Below are 19,616 nucleotides of genomic sequence, written 5' to 3'. Positions count from 1 at the left end.
GGAATTTGTCCCAAAGCTAGGAGGCTGGACCGGCCCTGTCCTCTGTGCAAAAAAGGGCGGAGGATCTGCCGGTCATGCGCAGGATGACAATGTTCCTCCCCCGCAGCGATGACAAGCCGTACGAGTCCGAGCTGCAAGCTTCCGCCTGTTTTACAGGTTCAGCATGGTGGTCATGAGGCCGCACAAACCCGTGACCACAGGGAGCAAGGAAGCAGGGAAAGCTGTAACTCAGCCGAGCGGCAGCGGGTCCTAAGAGGACACAACGGTGGCAAACAAGGTGGTAGAGAGGATGCAGGTGGACGAGGTGGCAAAACAACCGAGCGTGAGCGCTGAGCTGATCTAAGAGCCTTGGGTCTATAAACGTGAGGTCAAATACCTCAAGACGGTCCATAACAAGGTAATCTGGGACCTCTCTAGTGAGCGACCAAGATCATGCATAGTAGTCAGGAATAATGTCGACTTTTTCTGTATTTCAGAGTTCCTGACGCAGGATACAGGGTGGCGGTACAGGCCAGAGACTGGGAAGGCAGAGACTTCGTCCTGGCATCAGCCTACTTCCCAGGGGAGGCAGCAGTGGCACCCCCTGAAGTGGTGGTAAGGCTAGTGGAGTACTGCAAGCGGTACAGGCTGCCCCTCATTAACGGGATGTGACGCGAACGCTCACCATGTAGAATGGGGAAGCACGAACTGCAACACAAGGGGTGAGTCTCTATTAGAATATGTGTTAGGTAGTAACTTAGCTATTGAAAATGTGGGTTGCGAACCCACCTTTATAACTATAAGCAGGAGGGAGGTGCTGAACATCACCTTCAGTAACGAGCATGCAAATGGATGGGTCTTAAGGGTGGAGGGTATCAACGGGGCCCTCCCTGTCAGACCACAGAATTGTAAGGTTCGCACTGAAGATTGAGGTCAGGCAACTTCCCCCAAGACGCAACCCTCGAAGGACCAACTGGAGTGCCTTCAGGGTAATGCTACAGGAGGAATTAAATAGGGAGAGGCAGACCGATCGTTACGGGCCCGGGAATACAAAGCAGAGTGTTGGCACTGAAAGGGTCTATCACTAAAGCTTACAACGGTAGCTGCCCCCTAATAGCGCCCATAAATAGGCGCAACTGTCCCTGGTGGACGAAGAAGCTTGCAGACCTCAGGAAAAGGGTACGTAGCCTATTCAACAAGGCAAAACGTACAGGGGTCTGGGAAGAATACAGGAACTACCTAATCGCCTACAATAAGGAGATTAGGTCAGCAAAACAAGCTAGCTTCAGGAGTTTCTGTGAAAAGGTCTCCTCCACAGTAGAAGCGGCGTGGCTGCACAAGGCTCTGGCTAGTGGGAAGACTAACACGGACCTAGTCATCAAAAGAAGTGACGAGACTTTTACGACCACCGCGGAGGACACTGCGACAGAGCTTCTGCGTGCTCATTTCCCGGAGACCATCCCGGTGGACCAATGTCTACCTGCGAGCGAACATAGGTCATCCCGCTTGGATTGGGTAACCGCTAGGCAATTAGTCACTACGGACTCGATCAAGTGGGCAATGGCCTCGTTCGAAAAATTCAAGTCTCCAGGGGTGGACGGCATCTTCCCGGCGCTTTTGGAACAGGGTGAACAGCCTCTGCTACCTCACCTTGTTCGGCTGCTGAGGGATAGCCTCGAAATGGCGTACATCCCTGATCCATGGAGGACGGCTGAGGTGATCTTCATACCCATAGTAGGAAGGAATTACTATTCCTTGGCCAAATGTTACAGGCCGATTAGTCTAACCTCCTTCCTTCTGAAGACTATGGAAAAGATCATAGACCACAATATAAGGTGAAGACTGCACCTCTGCATTCTGCTCAGCATGCATACTGGAGAAAGGGGAAGTGATGATATGTGCCTTCCTAGACATCGAAGGTGCCTTCGACAATACATCTCACAAGAGTGTAGCCAGGTCGATGGAGAGAAGGAATGTGGCAGCACCGGTGCACAGATCCTGCGCACCAGGATTGCCGAGACCAGGGTAGGTGAGACAAAGATCCGTCTGGGTGCGACAAGAGGCTGCCCACAGGGAGGTGTGCTATCACCACTACTATGGAGCCTTGTCGTGGACGAACTGTTAGCATTGCTAACTGACAATGGGATCCGCTGCTAAGGGTATGCGGACGACATTGTGATAATAGCAAGAGACAAATTTGAGGATACCCTCTGTGACCTAGTGCAACGAGGTCTAAATCTAGCAAAGGGGACTTGCAGGGGAGTGGAACTAAATATTAACCCCTCAAAGACAACCCTAGTCCCTTTCACAAGGCGCAGGTCCCTACCCGGCTTGAGGAAGTCACACTTGGGGGCAGAGAGATCGAGATGACTAGCAAGATTAAATACCTGGGTCTTACGCTGCATTCTACCCTGCGGTGGAAACAGCATATGAACCAAACGCTAGTCAAAGCAACAAAAGCATTAATGGTGTGCAAACGGATGGGAGATAAATCGTGAGGCTGTAAGCCAAAGATCGTTAGGTGGTTGTACACCATGATTGTGCGACCGATAATTACATACGGGGCGGTGTCCTGGGCCTCCGTAGCGTCGCAGGCTTCGGTAACCTCTATCGAAGCTTCAGCGGCTAGCATGTGTTTGCATGAAAACGTCGGAAGGAATAGGTGCGGGTATTGCAGGTCCGCGTACCAAGCTCTCCATTCCGATGGGAAGTTTTCCGAGTATTTTTCAGGCTGAAGTCTTGGCTATAAGTMGGTGTATAGAGATAAACCTCCACCGCAACTATCGCAACGAGCGAATAGCTATACTTAGCGATAGTCAAGCGGCACTAAAAGCGATCTCCTCCTACGAGATCAAATCGTACCGAGCTAGCCCGCTCCGCAGCCTCCACCAATATGGTTGAGCCAGAACCGTTCACTGGGGTGGGTCCCCATACTGTGAAGGAGCTGCTCCGCAAGGAAGAAAGAGTGTGCAGGGAAAGGTATTGGCAGCGAGCGCAGAAGAGGTTCAAATCGTTAATAAACCTCCTAAGCGGAAAAGGCGTTTAGCTAATATGGGCCTATCATCTTGCGCCAACTGTCGGTTTTGCGACAGGGACCCTGAAACCCCGGAGCACCTGTTAATCAACTGTATAGCAGTCTATAGGCGCTGGTCGAAGGCCCTTGTAGCCATGTTTCCGGATAGGGATCACATCGCGTCGCCAGCACCCAGCAGAATACTGGACTTCATCAATATGCTGGGGCTAAGCGAGTCCCTGTGAGTTAGGAGAGGGCTCAATAGACCTAAAGTCGCAGTGCATTCCTCAATTATTTATCTATCTATCTATCTAAGTGTTTTATAAGATATATACATTAAACCAATTACAAGGCAGTTCCATATCTCAGTTTAGTGCTTAGTTATGGTACTTTAGAGGTTTTCGCGTAATGACTTTTTGTAGGCGTGGTATGATATTTCAATTTTTACTCAATTTTCAGCTTACACAGATAAAAGGACTGACGGACGAGCACAATATTGCCATGCTTAGTTTATATAGTATAAATGGTTTTGCACACAACTAGGTTTTCAGTTATAATTCTTCATAATGCAAAACACCGAAATTAAAATTCAGTTATTAAATATAGTCTACCTATTTCTAAATAATTTTTTCCATTCGTTTGAGAATATTTCAATTATATTCCTCTTTTTTAAAGAAATCAAAACGAAACGTGTATAGTTTGGTGGTATGCCTAACTCGCGAGCAATATATGTATGTATCTATATGTACATATATATATTTATATATTAATATATATACTTTATTTATAGGAATTGTTATACAAATTGTTTCTTATAGTTCTTGAAAGTGGAATATTTCTTCTTTTAATCGAGAAGTAAACAAAAGATTTTGTGAAAAATTTTTGACATTTCTTAACATGATTTTTATAACAATTAGTTTCAAACTTACATGTATTTATTTGTAAAATATAATGTAGATACGTTAACAAATAAGAAAAAATAATGATAATTTAATTCTTTCTACTCGTTTTAGATATTAGCAAATTTAAATAAAATAGCAAATATTCAAACGGCACAATTGCGTTAGTTTTGAACTTCAACTACTAAAATTTTACTTTCATGTGTGGAGCACAAAGCTAGCGACAGACTGCAGCAGCGCGACAGTGAACTGAAAATGGCGTTGTGAATCCTACTACAACGTTTGTGAGAGGGCAGCAACATAACAATAGCCGGCATGAACACAATTTCGTTGTGGCCATTCTAATCAATGAAATTTTAATATTTTGTTCAAAGAGAAATTTTTAAGCAACAAATAAGTAAATAGGTAAATTTATTTGTTTTAAATTATGAATTGTTATTATAAATGATGTCACAGAGCTATTTTATGCTTTTATTTGTAAAATAACGTCAAGTTTGTTAGAGCTTTGAGTAATTTTACATTTTACATATTAGTGGCATCACCACTATTCCTCATCTCTCTATCTTCCATTCTACTGTCAATTCTACTGTGTTGTTGTTGTAAAGGCAGAATTCTGCCAAGTTGACAGTCCTTGGCCGGATAAAAATCCGGGTCCGTTCCGGTTTTCGTAGACCTGACTGTCGTGGGAACGGCAACTCTACTGTCGTTGGCAAATATAGGATCAAATTGAAGTTAGCGAGAAAGTCAACTGTCGGCCTGCAGGCGTGTAGTCGTGCAGCTGACAAAATAGGTCCGTCCATAAGAACGTGTGTATTTTAATATTTGACAGATTCGTTTGCAGTCTGTCGCGAGCATTGTATTCCACACATCAGTATAGCAAAATATACTATTTGTTTACATTGTAAAAAATTTTTTCGAAGCAACTCAACGTAGGAAAAATGTGATGTTACAGTTTGGCACCCAATCTTTGTCCGATAAACTTTTCTCCAAAGTTTAGCCGATAAAAATTCGAACTCTAGAATGTACATATTAATAGAAACAAGTTTAACTAAACCATGATACAATAGATCTATTTTTATAATTTGTTTTAAAATTGTAGGTAAGGGAACAGATATAAATTGAAACGATTTACTATTGTGAATATTAGAACTCTCTCAGCTGAGGAAAGCTATTGTTGTTGTCGTGTGATTTGGTATTTGCTTTTTAAGTTTAGTTAAACATAATTTATTTATTAGTTTGTTGTAACAGTAAGGAAGATGCCTGAATATCAAAGTTGGAAGTTTCCTGACATTCCCACAGATTTGGTGTAAGTAAATATTTTTTATTATCATTTTTTACATCAAATGTAAAAAGTATTTCCAGCGAAGACCTTTTCCAAAACGATGAAAAATTAGTTGTGGTTGGTGTAATAGGAAAGTCGGCATTTTCGGACTGTAATAAAATGGTATCGCTAGGCATTTTGGACAGTGATCCTAGTATGTTGGATCATGAACCGAAAGAGGTAAACTGCAACCACAATTGTATAAATGTATACACTTAATCGATTTGTTGTATTAAGGGCACCATCCAATTCTACTATAATCGTAAGAAGTCAATACTCTTTTTACACTTTGAAACAACATTTGACACAGCATGTATGCAGGGAATGCTCGAAGTTGGTATAACTGGTAATACTTATGGTCATTTTTTGTTATTTAATCAGCGCGTGCGTAACCGTTTTGGACGGATGTTGCTTTTTGCAACACAGGTTTGTCACTTAATAGTCTTTGTTGAGTTAAGTGTCACTTTCGATGCGTCGTTGTTGTCACTTTTCAGAGCTTTAAAAATTATAAGGTAGGAAATTACCAATATTGGATATATTTTCTGCCTAAATTGAATCATTTAAAAATAGGGACAAATACGTGTTAAAATTCTTACCAAAACTCGTTAAAAATTCGAGCACTGGTACATTTTTGGGCAAATCTGCGCGCCTGTGTACACCACGTATACTATTTATCTTTGAAAACTATCCGGATGGTTATGGTAAATTGAGGAAATAATGGAAAAATTAACGCGAAAAGTAATTTTATCTTATTTTATAGAAAAATCATCTGAATGCATTTCTAAATTAGAATTTGAAGTGGAGGATAGTATTTACAAGATGCTGCGTAATGAATTTATCATTACTAACAACAGGTTTATGTTTTTGACGTAATATAATTACAAATTTTGTTATAAAGTTTTTAACCTGCAGCGCGATGTCACTTTTTTCTATCCCGAGCAATAAGCGGTTTGTATATTATAACACCGATTCATTGATACGCAAAGATCCCTTGATAAAATCAATATCACTCCTACAAACCTTCTTACAAAAATGTAATTTTAAAGAAGACGAAGATGATCTTGAAGATTTGAGACCATTCAAGGTGAGAAAAAGTTAATTATGTAATTATTTGTAACTAAACATATTTTACTGATAGGGATTTGGAAAACCATTACTACAATGTAATACAGAACATAAGCAACATATGGCCAACGAAACCCATCGCCAAAAACGTAATTTTATGGATTTGCTAATGGATCATGTTGATGAGGCACTTGAAATGGGTTTTGATGATAGCTCAACTAAATTTAAAGGCAAAAATCACTTTATGGTACGCATAAATGGACTATACTTCTTGGAAAGGAAGTTAAATTTGTTTTTATAGATACTCTCAACTAAAGAATGGTACGATACTTTCAAAATGTTGCATAAAATTTTCATCGAAAATCCAGATAATCCGAAATTCGAGGCCAATGATTTAGATTATGTAATTAAAAACTTTTCTACCCATTCAATGGAGGATAATTGATAACGGTTATTTGTATTTGTATTTCAGAAATCATATTTAGAAAATTTCAATAAAATAATGGACATAGATGACGAGTAAGTATCAAAATTTAAAAAATCTTTGAATCAAAAACGCAATATTTTAAAATTTTTCAGATTTTTTAACGCTTGTTGTGATATTGGTTTACAAAAAGCGTTAGCTATGTACAACAATCCAGCATTGACACATTACAGCAATGCAGTACATAAAAAATTGGTAAGTTATTATCATACCTATCACGCAATCCATCGTAGAAAAGCTACGAATACGAATTTCCGCTATGAATACGCATAATTTGCTTTCACTAACTCCATGTGAATTCGAATCTTTTGTTATCAGGTATAAGAATTTCGAAATAAGCAGGATAGAACAAAAAATTTAAATCTCTGAAATTGTTTATATTCAAATTGAATTTACGAACAAAATATGGATCCGTTAACAGCCACTCTACGAATTTTGAACTTATGTTCGGAATGGTTCGAATTGTATGAAAGCAATTTTGTATCTTTCCAAAAAAAAAACAGTATACAATGTATTGCGTGATAGGGCTACATATTTCAACCTTATATGTTTCAATATATTTATTACAGTGGACTTTGTAATTTATTAAGGTTGACGAAGCTGTTACTTTATATATGAAGTATGCTCGAGGTACTCGAACTGCTGTAAACGAAAATAAACTTCGCGAAATGTGTGAACGATGTTGGCGAAATGGTAAACAACAATGTGAAGTTAACAGTTTACGCGGTAACCCTTGCATACTACCCAAACACATTGTTAAGGAACTTTCAGAGCACAGTAGTGCACATGTATTCATCTCTACCTGTAATTGTGGTAGAACGCAAGGCAGACGTGAAGATCCCTATACCATTAGACACGCTAATTATGAATTCTATCAATACATGGCAAATAATTGTAATTTATGTGCTAAAGTGAAACAAGTGCATTTTCCTGTTTTTGAGCCTTCTATTAATGATTACAGGTTAGTAATAAGTTTAAAGTAATATATATTTTTTCTAAAAGTTTTGAGTTAATGTTTGAATATGTATATTAATTTAATTCATACAGGGCTGCAGAATTCGAAATTGCCTTCCCCAAACTATCGATACAAGACTCAATCAATTTAGATCAGGATCATAATTTACCCTCTCCTAAATCCGTTGCCTCAGATGAGTGTTCTCAGCCACTTACTGCATCGCAAGGCACACATACCAATCTCAGTTTAGTTTCCACAGATGAACTGAATAAAATTGATGTTGATGCTGATATACCAAGTTCAGATGAGTCTCTAAATGAATTAATAATACAAGTAAAGGATAAAAATACACAAAAAGCTGAGGATAAGGAACGCAGTATTTACAGGCAACCATCTACAACAGAATATTTACCTGGTATGGTTCATACTCAGACTCCTCCAGGTTTGCTTCCGCGTTTTCCTAGCTGGTCGCTAGTTTGTGTAGGTCCCAGTTCCGTTTACAGTCACAACACAGGATTATTGGAGCACTTTCAAAGTGGATTTCTTTCGGGTGCTAATTTTTTGCTTCCTTGGGATGTGCATGTGCGCCTGGAGCATTCAGCTTCTTGGGCATATGAAAAAACCCGTATTCGAAAAATGGGTGAAGTGCACATTTTGAAGATATTTGTTGGATGTGAGTATGAGTGCCCCCGTGGGCATAGATTTATGATGAGTTCGGCGGACAAGATTTTGCGAGGTGGTTCAGGTAAGGAAAGACGAATCATTCATAAAGTTTTTATCTTATGTTCTTTTTATTATAGGCATTTTACGGGATAGTGGAAGCAAAGTCGTCTATAATAATATGCCCTTATATTTTCCATGTCCTTGTCGATCACATAAAGCAGATGTGGCACAATTAATGCGTGTTCACGTGGTAACACCAAAGGCACCTGTGAATGTAATTCTAGATCCGAAGGTATTTTTATATTAATAGTATATCGTAATTTTAATTAGTACGGTTTTTAACGTTATTAGGTGCGAACTGGCGAGCGAGATTATGTATTCACTATGGGGATGCCAAATCCACCAAGGTTAACTCAAAGCGCCTATTGGATTCTACGTCTTCCATACACATATCAAGGAGACGAAGGACCAATAACTCCTCCAAATGAAATAACAACTATTAACGCTCTTAGTTACGGATGCCTGTTGGCCGGTATGTTTGGAGTCAGTGAAACTGAATTAGATGACTGAGATGCAAATACATACATTTTTTATTTAAATTTAAACAACTATTTGTATTATGCAAGGAAAGATATTTTATAAAATACATGATAAATACAATGTTAGATTTAAATTGTTAATGCCTCAAAATTATTGAGCTAATCCAGCACGTAGTTACAAAAATTGAAATTCATCTTGAACTACAAATTTTTAGTTTTTCAGGTGAGTATTACCTTAATTCATCGCAGACATCTAGTTGTGATATTTCCATTATTTAAATGTTTTCTGGTATTGATTCCTCGCAACGGTTTTTGTTCTTCAGAAGATATGCCGCCAAAAAACTTATGGGATCTGCAGGTCGTTCTCGCGCTAACGTCTGTAGTCCGTGTAATAATATCGGCGCTACTGTCTGATCTAAATACTGGCGAGTGGGTAGTGAACTCAGATCGGGACGGGGTCTTTTGCATTGAGGTTGCGCGGCTGACTGTAGATTGGTTGCTGCGGATTGAGCATCACCTTGAGTCTGCTGATCTGGAGCAGGTTGTGGGGTAGTTGATCTGTCATTTTTTTCCATAACTATAATTGCTGAAATTATTATTTTCTAAGTTTTTAATCGATCAACAAATATTGCAGTTTATTAGAAACGAATGTAATTTTCCAGACTATATTTATTAGTTTTGATGTAAGATAAATTGTGAAATGTCAATAAAGCCAGACCGTAGGTCACAATAGAAAACATAATTATGATAGGGAATCCAAGCATCCAATTCGGTGTAAAAATAAATAATAATTCTTGTGAATACACCAGTAATTCAGAAATTACATTTAGAACGTTTATACCCTACAGTTCCAGCAAAATCTTAAGTAGGGCCAAGAGAAAATCTTAGTATTTAAAAACATGTGTGATATAAATTAAAAATTTTAAGGGTCAGAATTATGCAAATATTAAGTAACTCTTCGGGTAAAATTTAGTATAGCATCCCCGGATTTCGGGGATAAAATGGATATCACTGGAAAGGTGACGTTCTCCAGATCACGAAAATATATATAATGTAATACCAGCCAACTCTTCTCATAGAGTTAAAAGTTAATATTATAGAAACGCTTTCCAAAAATATTTAAAACATGTGAACTGGTCACACATAAATATCAAGAAAAATGATACTGATAAAAGTCTTATCTGATATTAACCGTGCCATTCTGTACTGTGCTACAGTCTCAAGTCTCTAAATTTGAGATTTTAAAAGTTGTGACAGTCGCAAAATCTATAACATTTCATTTTCAGAGATGTTTTCACACTTGAATCAAAAAAATATTCACGAAATTGGCACGATTCCGATCACTTTGGCGGAGGGGTAAAAAACTGAATTTCCGTATATATGGGCTATGTGCGAATAGGGGAGCTTTTCCAGGGGAGGAATATCCAAAAGTAATGCAAAAATAACCTATATTTTTAAAAATATTCAGGATTAAAAGTTGAAAAAATTGCACTAATAGCACATGGTATTTCTCGATCTTTCACTAAATTTATTCACGTTTTTCAAACTATATATATAAATATACACTCTAAACAATGAAATTAGTTCACATTTCAATTTTATTTTGTAATATTTTACCAAAATTTATTAATTTAAAAATCACTTAGTGAACTCGATCTTGCAAAGGTTAGATTGTTTACATTTATGAGGAAAACGAGCGTTGCCACATCTTAAACACCAAATATGTAGATTCTTAACGATTTTTCTTTGTTTGTTTTTTTGCGTGATTCTGTTTTCTATATTAATTACAATAAAAAATACTTTCCAACATTTTTTAAGTTATAATTGTGTTGTGAACACTTTTTCCATCTACATATGTATATGTATAATATGTGATTTATATTTAATAAACACAAATAACTACAACTCTATGATAATATTATAAAAATTATATCATATCGGGATATATTAAGTTTTTGTTATAAAGTGGTTAAAGTGGGTATATTTGTTGGTTACCATGCACTCATATTGAAACAAACTTTAAGTTTTCGTTATAAAATGTATACAATTTAGTTATTATATCTGTCAGCGAATTCCATTTATTTTTGATTGTACATTGTTTTGTATTTTAGGTGAAGATACATCAATTTTTATATTTAAAATTTGAGTTTTGGATATAAAGTGGTTATATTTGTTGGTTACCTTGCACTCATATTGAACGAAAATTTGAATTTTCGTACTGTACTAATATACTTTACACTTTATTACTAATATTATTATATAATATTACTTATTTGCTTAATAAAATTAAAAAAGAAAATATATAAAAAAAAGTAATTAATTTAAAAAATGTGAATAAAGTGTGTTTAATGTGGTGAAATAGCGTCTTGAAATGTACGAATTTTGCGAGTATTTTTTAATCAGGAGGACTTCCTCTTTAAAACGGTACCAAAGAAATCGGAATTGTGCCACGAAATTTATGTAAAATTTATTTATTTTTAACCTTTTCGTGTTTGAGTTTCTCAAAAAATATAAAAACGATTAATATCTATGATCATCTCTATTCAATATATTTCAATTGGCAAACAAAAGTTCTTTTTAATTTTGTGACTTGCTCAGGTCTCAAATTTAATCAATATTTTGAGACTAACGCTAGAGACTGTTAAGTCTAGGAACAAGTCACAAATTTGGACTTTACTCAAAATTTCTCAAATAGAGACTGGTTACAGATTCCCGCTGTAAGTCTCTAATTTGATTGGCATTAATAATTGCCCGTGGAGACATTACATTGCGAATGAAAATTTAAAGCAGCTGTCAAGAGCATTGTCAGTATATTCGACAATTTCTTGCAATAGGAAAGTAATTGAACTGCAAGATACTAAAAAAGTTATTGGAAAAAGCAATATTTGTTCTGCATAAGGATTAACAATATGACTGAATTACTTATCGATCCAAATATACGAGTATGGGTTTTTCTTCCCATCGTGCTCATAACATTTTTTGTCGGCGTTATTCGACATTACGTCTCTGTTCTAATATCCACCCAGAAGAAAGCTGAAATCACACAAATTCAAGATAGGTAAGTCATGTGTAATGACAATGCCATTTTGTAAAACTCATTAATTTTTTCAACAGCCAAGCAATGATTCGAGCTCGTCTTTTACGTGAAAATGGTAAATATCTTACACCACATTCATTTGCTATGCGAAAGAATTTTTTTAATCACGAAGAAACTGGCTATTTCAAAACACAAAAACGGGCACCTGTAGCTCAAAACTCAACTGCTATGTTAACAGACATGGTGAAAGGAAACTTTATCAATGTTCTGCCAATGGTTATAATCGGTGGCTGGATTAATTGGATGTTTTCAGGTTTCGTGACCACAAAAGTGCCTTTTCCATTAACCCTGCGGTTTAAACCTATGTTGCAACGTGGTGTGGAACTTGCTTCCCTAGATGCTGCTTGGGTATCGTCAGCTTCATGGTATTTCTTAAATGTCTTCGGTCTTCGATCTATTTATACACTAGTACTTGGCGAAAATAATCAAGCAGATCAAACGCAAGCGCAAGCAGATGCAATGACTGGTGCAGCAATGACAATGCCTCAAGATCCCAAAGCAGCTTTTAAAGCTGAATGGGAAGCTTTAGAGATTACCGAATATCATAGTGCGTTGAAAAATGCGGAAAGGGATATGTTACATCATGCGTTTGGAAGTGAAGTATCAATTGAGAATAGCATTCGACAGTAGCAACTTTGATGATAACAAAATTTGGGATTTGTGTTTAATTTATGTCTGTGGTAGTCGCTTAAAAAATGGTGACTACCAGCATTTAAATTTAGATAAATTTCGTAAAGCGAATAAATCGGTTTTATTAAACCAAATATTAACTATATAAAATAAAATTGTGTTTACTATAATTTTGGTTATGGATATATGCGTATACTATTATAATAAAAAGCAAACATTAGAAAACTTCTATTTAGACTTCAGTTAGCGAATTTGACCAAATTATACTTTTAATAATATTTTTCAATATCCATTTCAGTAGGTACTTCTGAAGGTTCAGCGACTGAAGGCTCGCCAGTAGGAGAACCGAGTCGTTCAGTTGTAGCCGCTGATTTCACCGGGGATGGAGGGCGTGCTGCGGGAATTGTGTAATCACGTTGCTTCTTCTTTTCAGCAGGTTTCGAAACCAAACGAAACTCATTCGGTAGATCTTCTTCCGAGTATAAGCGATCAGTAAAATATATGCGCCTTATGCGTACATTGGCATGTATTTGTAGACGAACGGTTTCCATGTAGTTGGTGCCATATGCACGGCGTGTGAAGTCCGCTAAGTTGAAATGAATTTGATTCCAACCCGGAGACATACCCATTGGCATAGCCGTGCAAAAGGGCTTTACAGATGTTTTACTTTGAAAATTCGAAACCCGAAAACGACGCATAAACCGTTGATCATCTAAAATCTACAAAATTCTGTTTTATTGTAAATATTTGTACATAATTATGTTGCTCTGCTACTTACTTTAACCTCAAAAGTAAAATATTTATGTAGATTCTTTATGAGCAATACTAAAAATGATAGTTTGATACCAAAGGACATTTTGGGATCTCGGGGCCCCGTTATATATGTGGTTGATACATTTGAACCCATAATCTCCATCACAATAGATTTAACATCCTCGTCTACAACCCTTTTAACATAACCGTTTTGGATCTGAGAACAAAAATATTTATGAAAGATGTTAAATCTGAAGACAAACTTACATGCGTAGACCAAAATTGTAACGGACTGCTACCTAAGCTGTAAAACACAGAAAAACAACCTTTCTGATGTCTACTTCGAAACATTTTTATTTAATCGCTATTCTCTATAATATTTGAAATTGTTATTCTGATTTATATTGGGTATGAATTAATTTTTTTTTTTTTGTTTCGTAGTTGTGCTACAGAATTTTTAGATTCAAAGTTTTGTTTTTAAGTTAGAAATATTCAAAGTATCATATGAATTTTGTTTAAAAATGCCACTGTTCCCACAACAACCAAGTGTACGCTCACTTAACAGATTTTTTTTTTTTATTTATACGTTAAGTTCATACATGTGTACGAAGTGTAAGAATTTAATTACTAACAATTTTGAATATTAATTGTTAAAAATGAGCAGGAAGCTGCTTTATATAAAAAACTATGTTGTCTGATAATTTCAATAGGGTGCAAAATATAGTAGAGAACCGTCATACATGTGTATATCTTTCGCATTGTCTTGATGACATTTGACATCGGAATTATTGAAACTTGCTATTATTGTTATTTCACACAATAGTCACAAATTAAAAACCTATAGTTATCTATGAGCTTTTCACATTCGACGGGGTTAATGACCAACTGACATAATTAAAATAGTCCCCGACAATCGTATAGAATTATAATACCTTAGTCTTGCAAAGGTACAAACGTTTATGAAAAAATTAATTACTTAATACATATACATGAATAGTTTGTTTTTATTCCAAAATATTTTTCGTAGGTGAATAATTTATTTATTTTTAACGACGAACACCGCCTCCACTGCCTCCCCGATGATAATTTGAGCGTCCCCGGTTAAAATTGTCACCACCACCACTGCGTCCCTCATTACCTTGAAAAAAGCCACCATTATTATGTTGGGTCCAGCCGCTACCTTGAACTCGTCCGCTACCGCTAACCCAATTCTGGTTCCGACCCTACCACATAAAAACAAACATGATTTATTTAATAATCCTGATATCGACTCAATTTTAGAACTGTAAACTATATTGTAAATGAAGTTTAAAATTACTTGGTCGGTAGGTTGACGTGGTTCAAATTGTTGAGATTGGCGTTGTTGTTGTGGAGCATTTGAATATTGCTGCCAATGGCCACTGCTACCTCGACCGCCACCTCCACCTCTCCCACCCCGGAAGTTTCCTCCAACGTTACCAGTAGGTCCTTGAGATCGTTGCTGTTGCCAAGAGGGCATTTCTGGAGGCGGGGGAGCGTGCTCATGTGCTCGACCCCCGCGATCTGGCACGCTTCCTATTACATGCTTTTGTATTTTGCAACCTGTGTTTTTTCGCACTTGCACAGAACTTGTTTTTTCAATAATAGCCAAATCTGCACGTGCAGCTAGAAATGCTACAATATTTGTATCTTCATTACCATATCGTAAGGGATCCAATTCTTGCAATTTCTTTTGATAGCGACTTGCGATTTCATTTTCTCTAGACCTCATTTTATCAGACCATTGAAAACTCTGTATAGTTACTTCAAGACGAGTCAACAGCATTTGTCTACGTATATTATACTCCAAATCTAGATTGGAAAGTACTGCATCCAATTCTTTCCATTGTGCCTCAGACAGAGGTTGTTTTAAATTCAATAAAGGTTCACTCAGCACGTCGGGTTTGGCTTTGCGCATTAGCTCTTCAACTTTAAAATTGAGTTTATCAAAAAATGCTTTTGGCGAAACATTATCTGGTGGTTTACCCAACCCAACATCTCGAGAGAGCTGTTCCAGAGAACGCGCAGTATTAGTTTCAGATTTAGGAATAATAAGTGCTTGTTTGGCAGGTCGAAGACGATAACACATTTTCGTTGCCATTAATTCTGTTAAGAGGTAATCTAGTAGTTGTGCACACGCCTCTCGAGTTTCGAATCTTCCGGTTAACGGACCAGCAACAAAACGTTGATAAGGGCATCCAAGTTCTTTTAGCATAGCAGAAAGTTCCATTGAAAATTCACTTTGATCCTGCAACTCAGCTACGTGCTCATCTGTTTTTCGCAAGACATGCAGTTCCCCGGTTAACCAACCAATAAGCTGACGAAAATCTGAATCGTGAGGACCACCTTCCAGCGCTTTAACTAGACCATCCACTTTCAGGCACGGACCCTCATAAGCTAATGCTGACAGGGAGTCGATTAATTCTAACTCATAATCCATTTTTGCAATCAGCCGATCCTTTTAATTACCGGTAATTTTTGCTTTTATTCAGAATATATTTTTGTATATATATAACTGACTTGTATGTATGCATATAATAGACTGGCAGCACAAACGTAATGTCAAATGGATTGTTTATTGACATTTTCTATACTTATACCCCACAAACACGCTACACTGATTCAAATAGTTATCTTCACATGGCTGATTGTGCTGTAAAATATGATTGGGGTAAAATAATAAAATCGAAAATTTTTTTCTTCTTTAAAAAAGGTGTTGTTTCATTACATACTAAGGCACAATTCCAATTTCTTTGGCGCCGCGATTTGAAGGTACCGTTGGAAAGAGGGCGTTCTCCTGATTTAAAAAGGTTATAGGTACCGCAAACGCTTAGTTTATGAGATATTCGACCTTAAAGTTAAAAAATTCCCAAAATTCGAACATTTCGAGAAGTTATTTCACCACATTAAAGACACTTCATTCACATTTTTTCTTCAAATTAATTAAATGAAAGTATTAACTTTTAAATAAATTCACATATTACCCTTTATCTAAGAAATCTTTATTTTAAAAATTACATTTTACACGCGTAGTGAACACCATTTGTATGCTCAAAATTACGACGAAATAGAGCGCTGCCATGTGATAAAAAGGAAATTCGCTGAAATTCCTTTTTTCCCAAAAATTCCTCTATCCATGCATATAAATATGTTCTTTATTTCATTTAATAAACAAATAAGTAATATTATATAGTAATATTATATAAGAATATAAATATAATATACAAACCATCGTATTATCAAAGATAAATGGAAATCGCTGACAGGTATAATAACCAAAATTTAACTATTTTATAACGAAAACTCAAATTTTGTTTCAATATGAGTGCAAGGTAACCAAAAAATATTACCACTTTATAACGAAAACTCAATATATTCATTCATTTTTACCGCAGAAAGGGGTACTATGCGAAAGTACTTCAGTTACCCCGAGTATTCGCTCGACCAGGGTTATTTTTTTAAAGTACTTCAGTCATCCCGACATGATATAAATTTTATAATACTATATTATGATAGAGTTTTAATTATATGTGTTTATTAAATATGAATCACATATTATACATATACATACTATGTGTTAAATGTATAATATCTAGAAAAAGTTTTCACAACTCAATTATAACTTAAAAAATGTTAGAAAGTATTTTTTATTATAATTAATGTATGTAATGTGTATCACGCAAAAAAACAAACAAAGAAAACTCGTTAAGAATCCTATATATTTGGTGTTTAAGATGTGGCAACGCTCGTTTTCCTCATAATTGTAAACAATCTAACCTTTGCAACGCCGAGTTCGCTAAATGATTTTTAAATAAATAAATTTAGGTGAAATATTACAAAATAAAATTTAAATGTGAACTTATTTCAAAGTTTAGAGTGTATATTTAAATGTACAGAGTGAAAAACGTGAATAAATTTTATGGAAGATAGAGAACTACCTTGTGTTATTAGTGAATATTTTTGAATTTTTAATCCTGAAAATTTTATTATTTTTGGATATTCCTCCTCTGGAGAAGCTCCCTATCTATACTAAAATACGTTTACGCAAATACAACTCTGAACGCTGTTTTTGGATCATTATAACTTATAACTTTATGAGACTATGTGAAATCCCTAGATAGATCAGATTTATTCTTAAACTATAATGTACATATCTTACGCAATTAGGGTAGTGATGATAGTGATTTACCGGCTAAATAACTGAAATATCTAACAAATGAGGCGGTTAGTCCGTCGGTATAAGTCTATAAGGGTATTCTCTTGCTCTTGCAAAAACCTTGGACGGTGCACAAATTGCAAAATTTTCCACTTGGTGCAACGGCACAACAACAAACATACCAAGAAAATTATTTGTAATGGCTGAAAAATATGTCAGACAAACCCGTGATTATTTTCGTGATAATAAAATATATACTTGCAACACTGTTTTAGCTGTCATTTCACAAAAAGACATATTACGCCTATAAAGGAAGGTGAGTTTTAAATAGATTTTTCAATTTGTACTTAAGTTACAATAATAATAATTTGTTACAGTTTTTCGTTAAAGGTCCGTATCCAGTTCTTAAGTAATTTCTCTGTAAAATATGTCAGACCAAAACCCATTTTAATTTTCGTGTAATGACACGTAAAAAAAATAATTGCAACCTTGTTCTAGCTGTCATTTTACTTAAAAATATATTTTGACGATAAATTTCTGAGGAAGGTAAATTTTAAATAGATTTTAAAATTTCTATTTAAATCATAATGATTTGTTACAGTTTTTCTTGTTAAGAATTAATGGAGAAGGTGCGCCAATTCACAATAGTCATTTACAATAAATTGACTGAATCAGTCGTTCATATATCAATAGATTCAGCAATGGGTGCTCTCGTGCCCTTGTCTATTTCGGTACAGGATTTTTGCAATCTGCAATTTTGCAAGAGCAAGAGAATCCCCCTATTATTTCTTCAATTAATTTTTAAAGCTGGTTACGCATTGTGAATAATCCACATTAGAAGAGCAAGAGAGAGCAATGAAAATAAACTTTGTGTGTAATATGTATGTATGTATATGTGTAGTAACAGATATATTTTCAATGGGGTTTAAGAAAATAGACCGCAGGAAATTTACTTGACCATTTCTTAAGCGTTTTTTTATATACAATTTTTACATTTCTTGAGAGATGGATCCTAAGCTTAAGAATGAATACAGAATGTGCGCCAATTCCCAATAGTAATTCTCAATAAATTGACCGAATCAGTTTTTCATATATCACTAGATTTTGCAATGGGTGCTCTCGTGTCTTTGTATATTTCAATGTTTGTATTTTGTGTCATTGTAACCTTGCAAGAGCAAGAGAATCCATCCAATAATTTAAACAAAATTGTAGTAATTGTTTTATATTAACTTTGAATCAATTGTTTGGCAACATTTATGTATGGTATTTACTATATAGTATTAACATTATATTTTTGGCAAAAATCTTAAATATGGTTTATATATAATTTATATAATAATATTAGGTACAATTCCGATTTCTTTGGCGCCGCGATCTGAAGGTACCGTTGGAAAGAGAAAGTCCTCCTGATTAAAAAATATATAGGGTTATAAGTACCGCAAACGCTTAGTTTAGGCGATATTCGACCTTAAAGTTCAGAAACTCGCAAAATTCGCACATTTCAGGACGCTAATTCACCACATTAAACACACTTTATTCACATTTTTCACTTCAAATTAATTAAATTACACTATAAACTCCATAATAATAGCTCCATATCTTACACTTTTAGCAGGTTTTTTTTATCTACAAAATCTGCATTTTAAAAATTACATTTTACACTCGTTTTAACCCCATTTGTTTACCAAAAATTACGACGAAATGGAGCGCTGCCATGTGATGATAAGGAAATTCGCTGGAATTCCTCTTTTTCGCAAAAATTCCTCTATTCATGCATATGGATATTTTCTTTTTTAAATTTATTAAGCAAATAAGTAATATTATATACATGTATTAGTAATATTATATAATAATATTACGTAATAAAGTGTAAAGTATATTAGTACAGTACGAAAATTAAAACAAATATAACCACTTTACATCCGAAACTCATATTTTAAGTATAAAAATTTATGTATCGTCACCTAAAATACAAAACAATGTATAATCAAAAATAAATGGAAATCTCTGACAGATATAATATCTAAATTTTATCAATTTTAAC

General features: G+C 35.6%; 5 protein-coding genes across 16 annotated transcripts; 2 read left to right on the top strand and 3 right to left on the bottom strand.

Moving 5' to 3' along the window:
* The first annotated feature begins 677 nt into the window (after positions 1-677).
* On the top strand, positions 678-9,052 carry LOC108976308 (protein SMG8). 7 transcript variants are annotated; one of them, XM_018945326.1, is made up of 15 exons: positions 678-701; positions 5,140-5,197; positions 5,254-5,392; positions 5,450-5,724; positions 5,783-5,913; positions 5,973-6,066; positions 6,125-6,296; positions 6,351-6,524; positions 6,579-6,680; positions 6,750-6,796; positions 6,857-6,956; positions 7,352-7,722; positions 7,809-8,461; positions 8,517-8,671; positions 8,731-8,949. In XM_018945326.1, exons 2-15 carry the CDS (start codon positions 5,148-5,150, stop codon positions 8,947-8,949), a joined length of 2,682 nt encoding a protein of 893 aa, XP_018800871.1. In that variant the 5' UTR covers positions 678-701; positions 5,140-5,147. The 7 variants fall into 7 exon arrangements, with proteins under 7 accessions (XP_018800871.1, XP_018800867.1, XP_018800868.1 ...); XM_018945322.1 differs by lacking the exon at positions 678-701 and adding an exon at positions 4,946-5,083 and having other exon boundaries at positions 5,245-5,392; XM_018945325.1 differs by lacking the exon at positions 678-701 and adding an exon at positions 4,948-5,083.
* Positions 8,856-10,588, bottom strand: LOC108976309 (protein dpy-30 homolog). Of its 2 annotated transcripts, none has more exons than XM_018945331.1 (2): positions 9,153-9,736; positions 8,856-8,945 (listed from the first exon to the last, which is right to left on the bottom strand). In XM_018945331.1, exon 1 carries the CDS (start codon positions 9,491-9,493, stop codon positions 9,194-9,196), a length of 300 nt encoding a protein of 99 aa, XP_018800876.1. In that variant the 5' UTR covers positions 9,494-9,736; the 3' UTR covers positions 8,856-8,945; positions 9,153-9,193. The 2 variants fall into 2 exon arrangements, with proteins under 2 accessions (XP_018800876.1, XP_018800875.1); XM_018945330.1 differs by lacking the exon at positions 8,856-8,945 and adding an exon at positions 10,536-10,588 and having other exon boundaries at positions 8,991-9,504.
* Positions 10,589-11,704: 1,116 nt separating this feature from the next.
* Positions 11,705-12,800, top strand: LOC108976311 (ER membrane protein complex subunit 3). Its single transcript, XM_018945334.1, has 2 exons — positions 11,705-11,976; positions 12,033-12,800. The coding sequence occupies exons 1-2, from the start codon at positions 11,828-11,830 to the stop codon at positions 12,643-12,645; spliced, it is 762 nt and encodes a 253-aa protein (XP_018800879.1). The 5' UTR covers positions 11,705-11,827; the 3' UTR covers positions 12,646-12,800.
* On the bottom strand, positions 12,743-14,220 carry LOC108976312 (cilia- and flagella-associated protein 20). Of its 4 annotated transcripts, none has more exons than XM_018945335.1 (3): positions 13,666-14,220; positions 13,424-13,615; positions 12,743-13,364 (listed from the first exon to the last, which is right to left on the bottom strand). In XM_018945335.1, exons 1-3 carry the CDS (start codon positions 13,747-13,749, stop codon positions 12,915-12,917), a joined length of 726 nt encoding a protein of 241 aa, XP_018800880.1. In that variant the 5' UTR covers positions 13,750-14,220; the 3' UTR covers positions 12,743-12,914. The 4 variants fall into 4 exon arrangements, with proteins under 4 accessions (XP_018800880.1, XP_018800881.1, XP_018800883.1 ...); XM_018945336.1 differs by having other exon boundaries at positions 13,698-14,220; XM_018945338.1 differs by having other exon boundaries at positions 13,662-13,734.
* A 164-nt stretch (positions 14,221-14,384) lies between these two features.
* LOC108976310 (protein FAM98A) lies at positions 14,385-16,269 on the bottom strand. 2 transcript variants are annotated; one of them, XM_018945332.1, is made up of 3 exons: positions 16,149-16,269; positions 14,717-16,069; positions 14,385-14,621 (listed from the first exon to the last, which is right to left on the bottom strand). In XM_018945332.1, the coding sequence occupies exons 2-3, from the start codon at positions 15,854-15,856 to the stop codon at positions 14,445-14,447; spliced, it is 1,317 nt and encodes a 438-aa protein (XP_018800877.1). In that variant the 5' UTR covers positions 15,857-16,069; positions 16,149-16,269; the 3' UTR covers positions 14,385-14,444. The 2 variants fall into 2 exon arrangements, with proteins under 2 accessions (XP_018800877.1, XP_018800878.1); XM_018945333.1 differs by lacking the exon at positions 16,149-16,269 and having other exon boundaries at positions 14,717-16,128.
* Between the last annotated feature and the right edge of the window lie 3,347 nt (positions 16,270-19,616).

The sequence above is a fragment of the Bactrocera latifrons genome, unplaced genomic scaffold, assembly GCF_001853355.1.
Source record: "Bactrocera latifrons isolate USDA-ARS-PBARC rearing strain unplaced genomic scaffold, ASM185335v1 scaffold_749, whole genome shotgun sequence".
Classification (NCBI taxonomy): domain Eukaryota; kingdom Metazoa; phylum Arthropoda; class Insecta; order Diptera; family Tephritidae; genus Bactrocera; species Bactrocera latifrons.
This window is presented reverse-complemented; position numbering and strand designations above follow the sequence as displayed.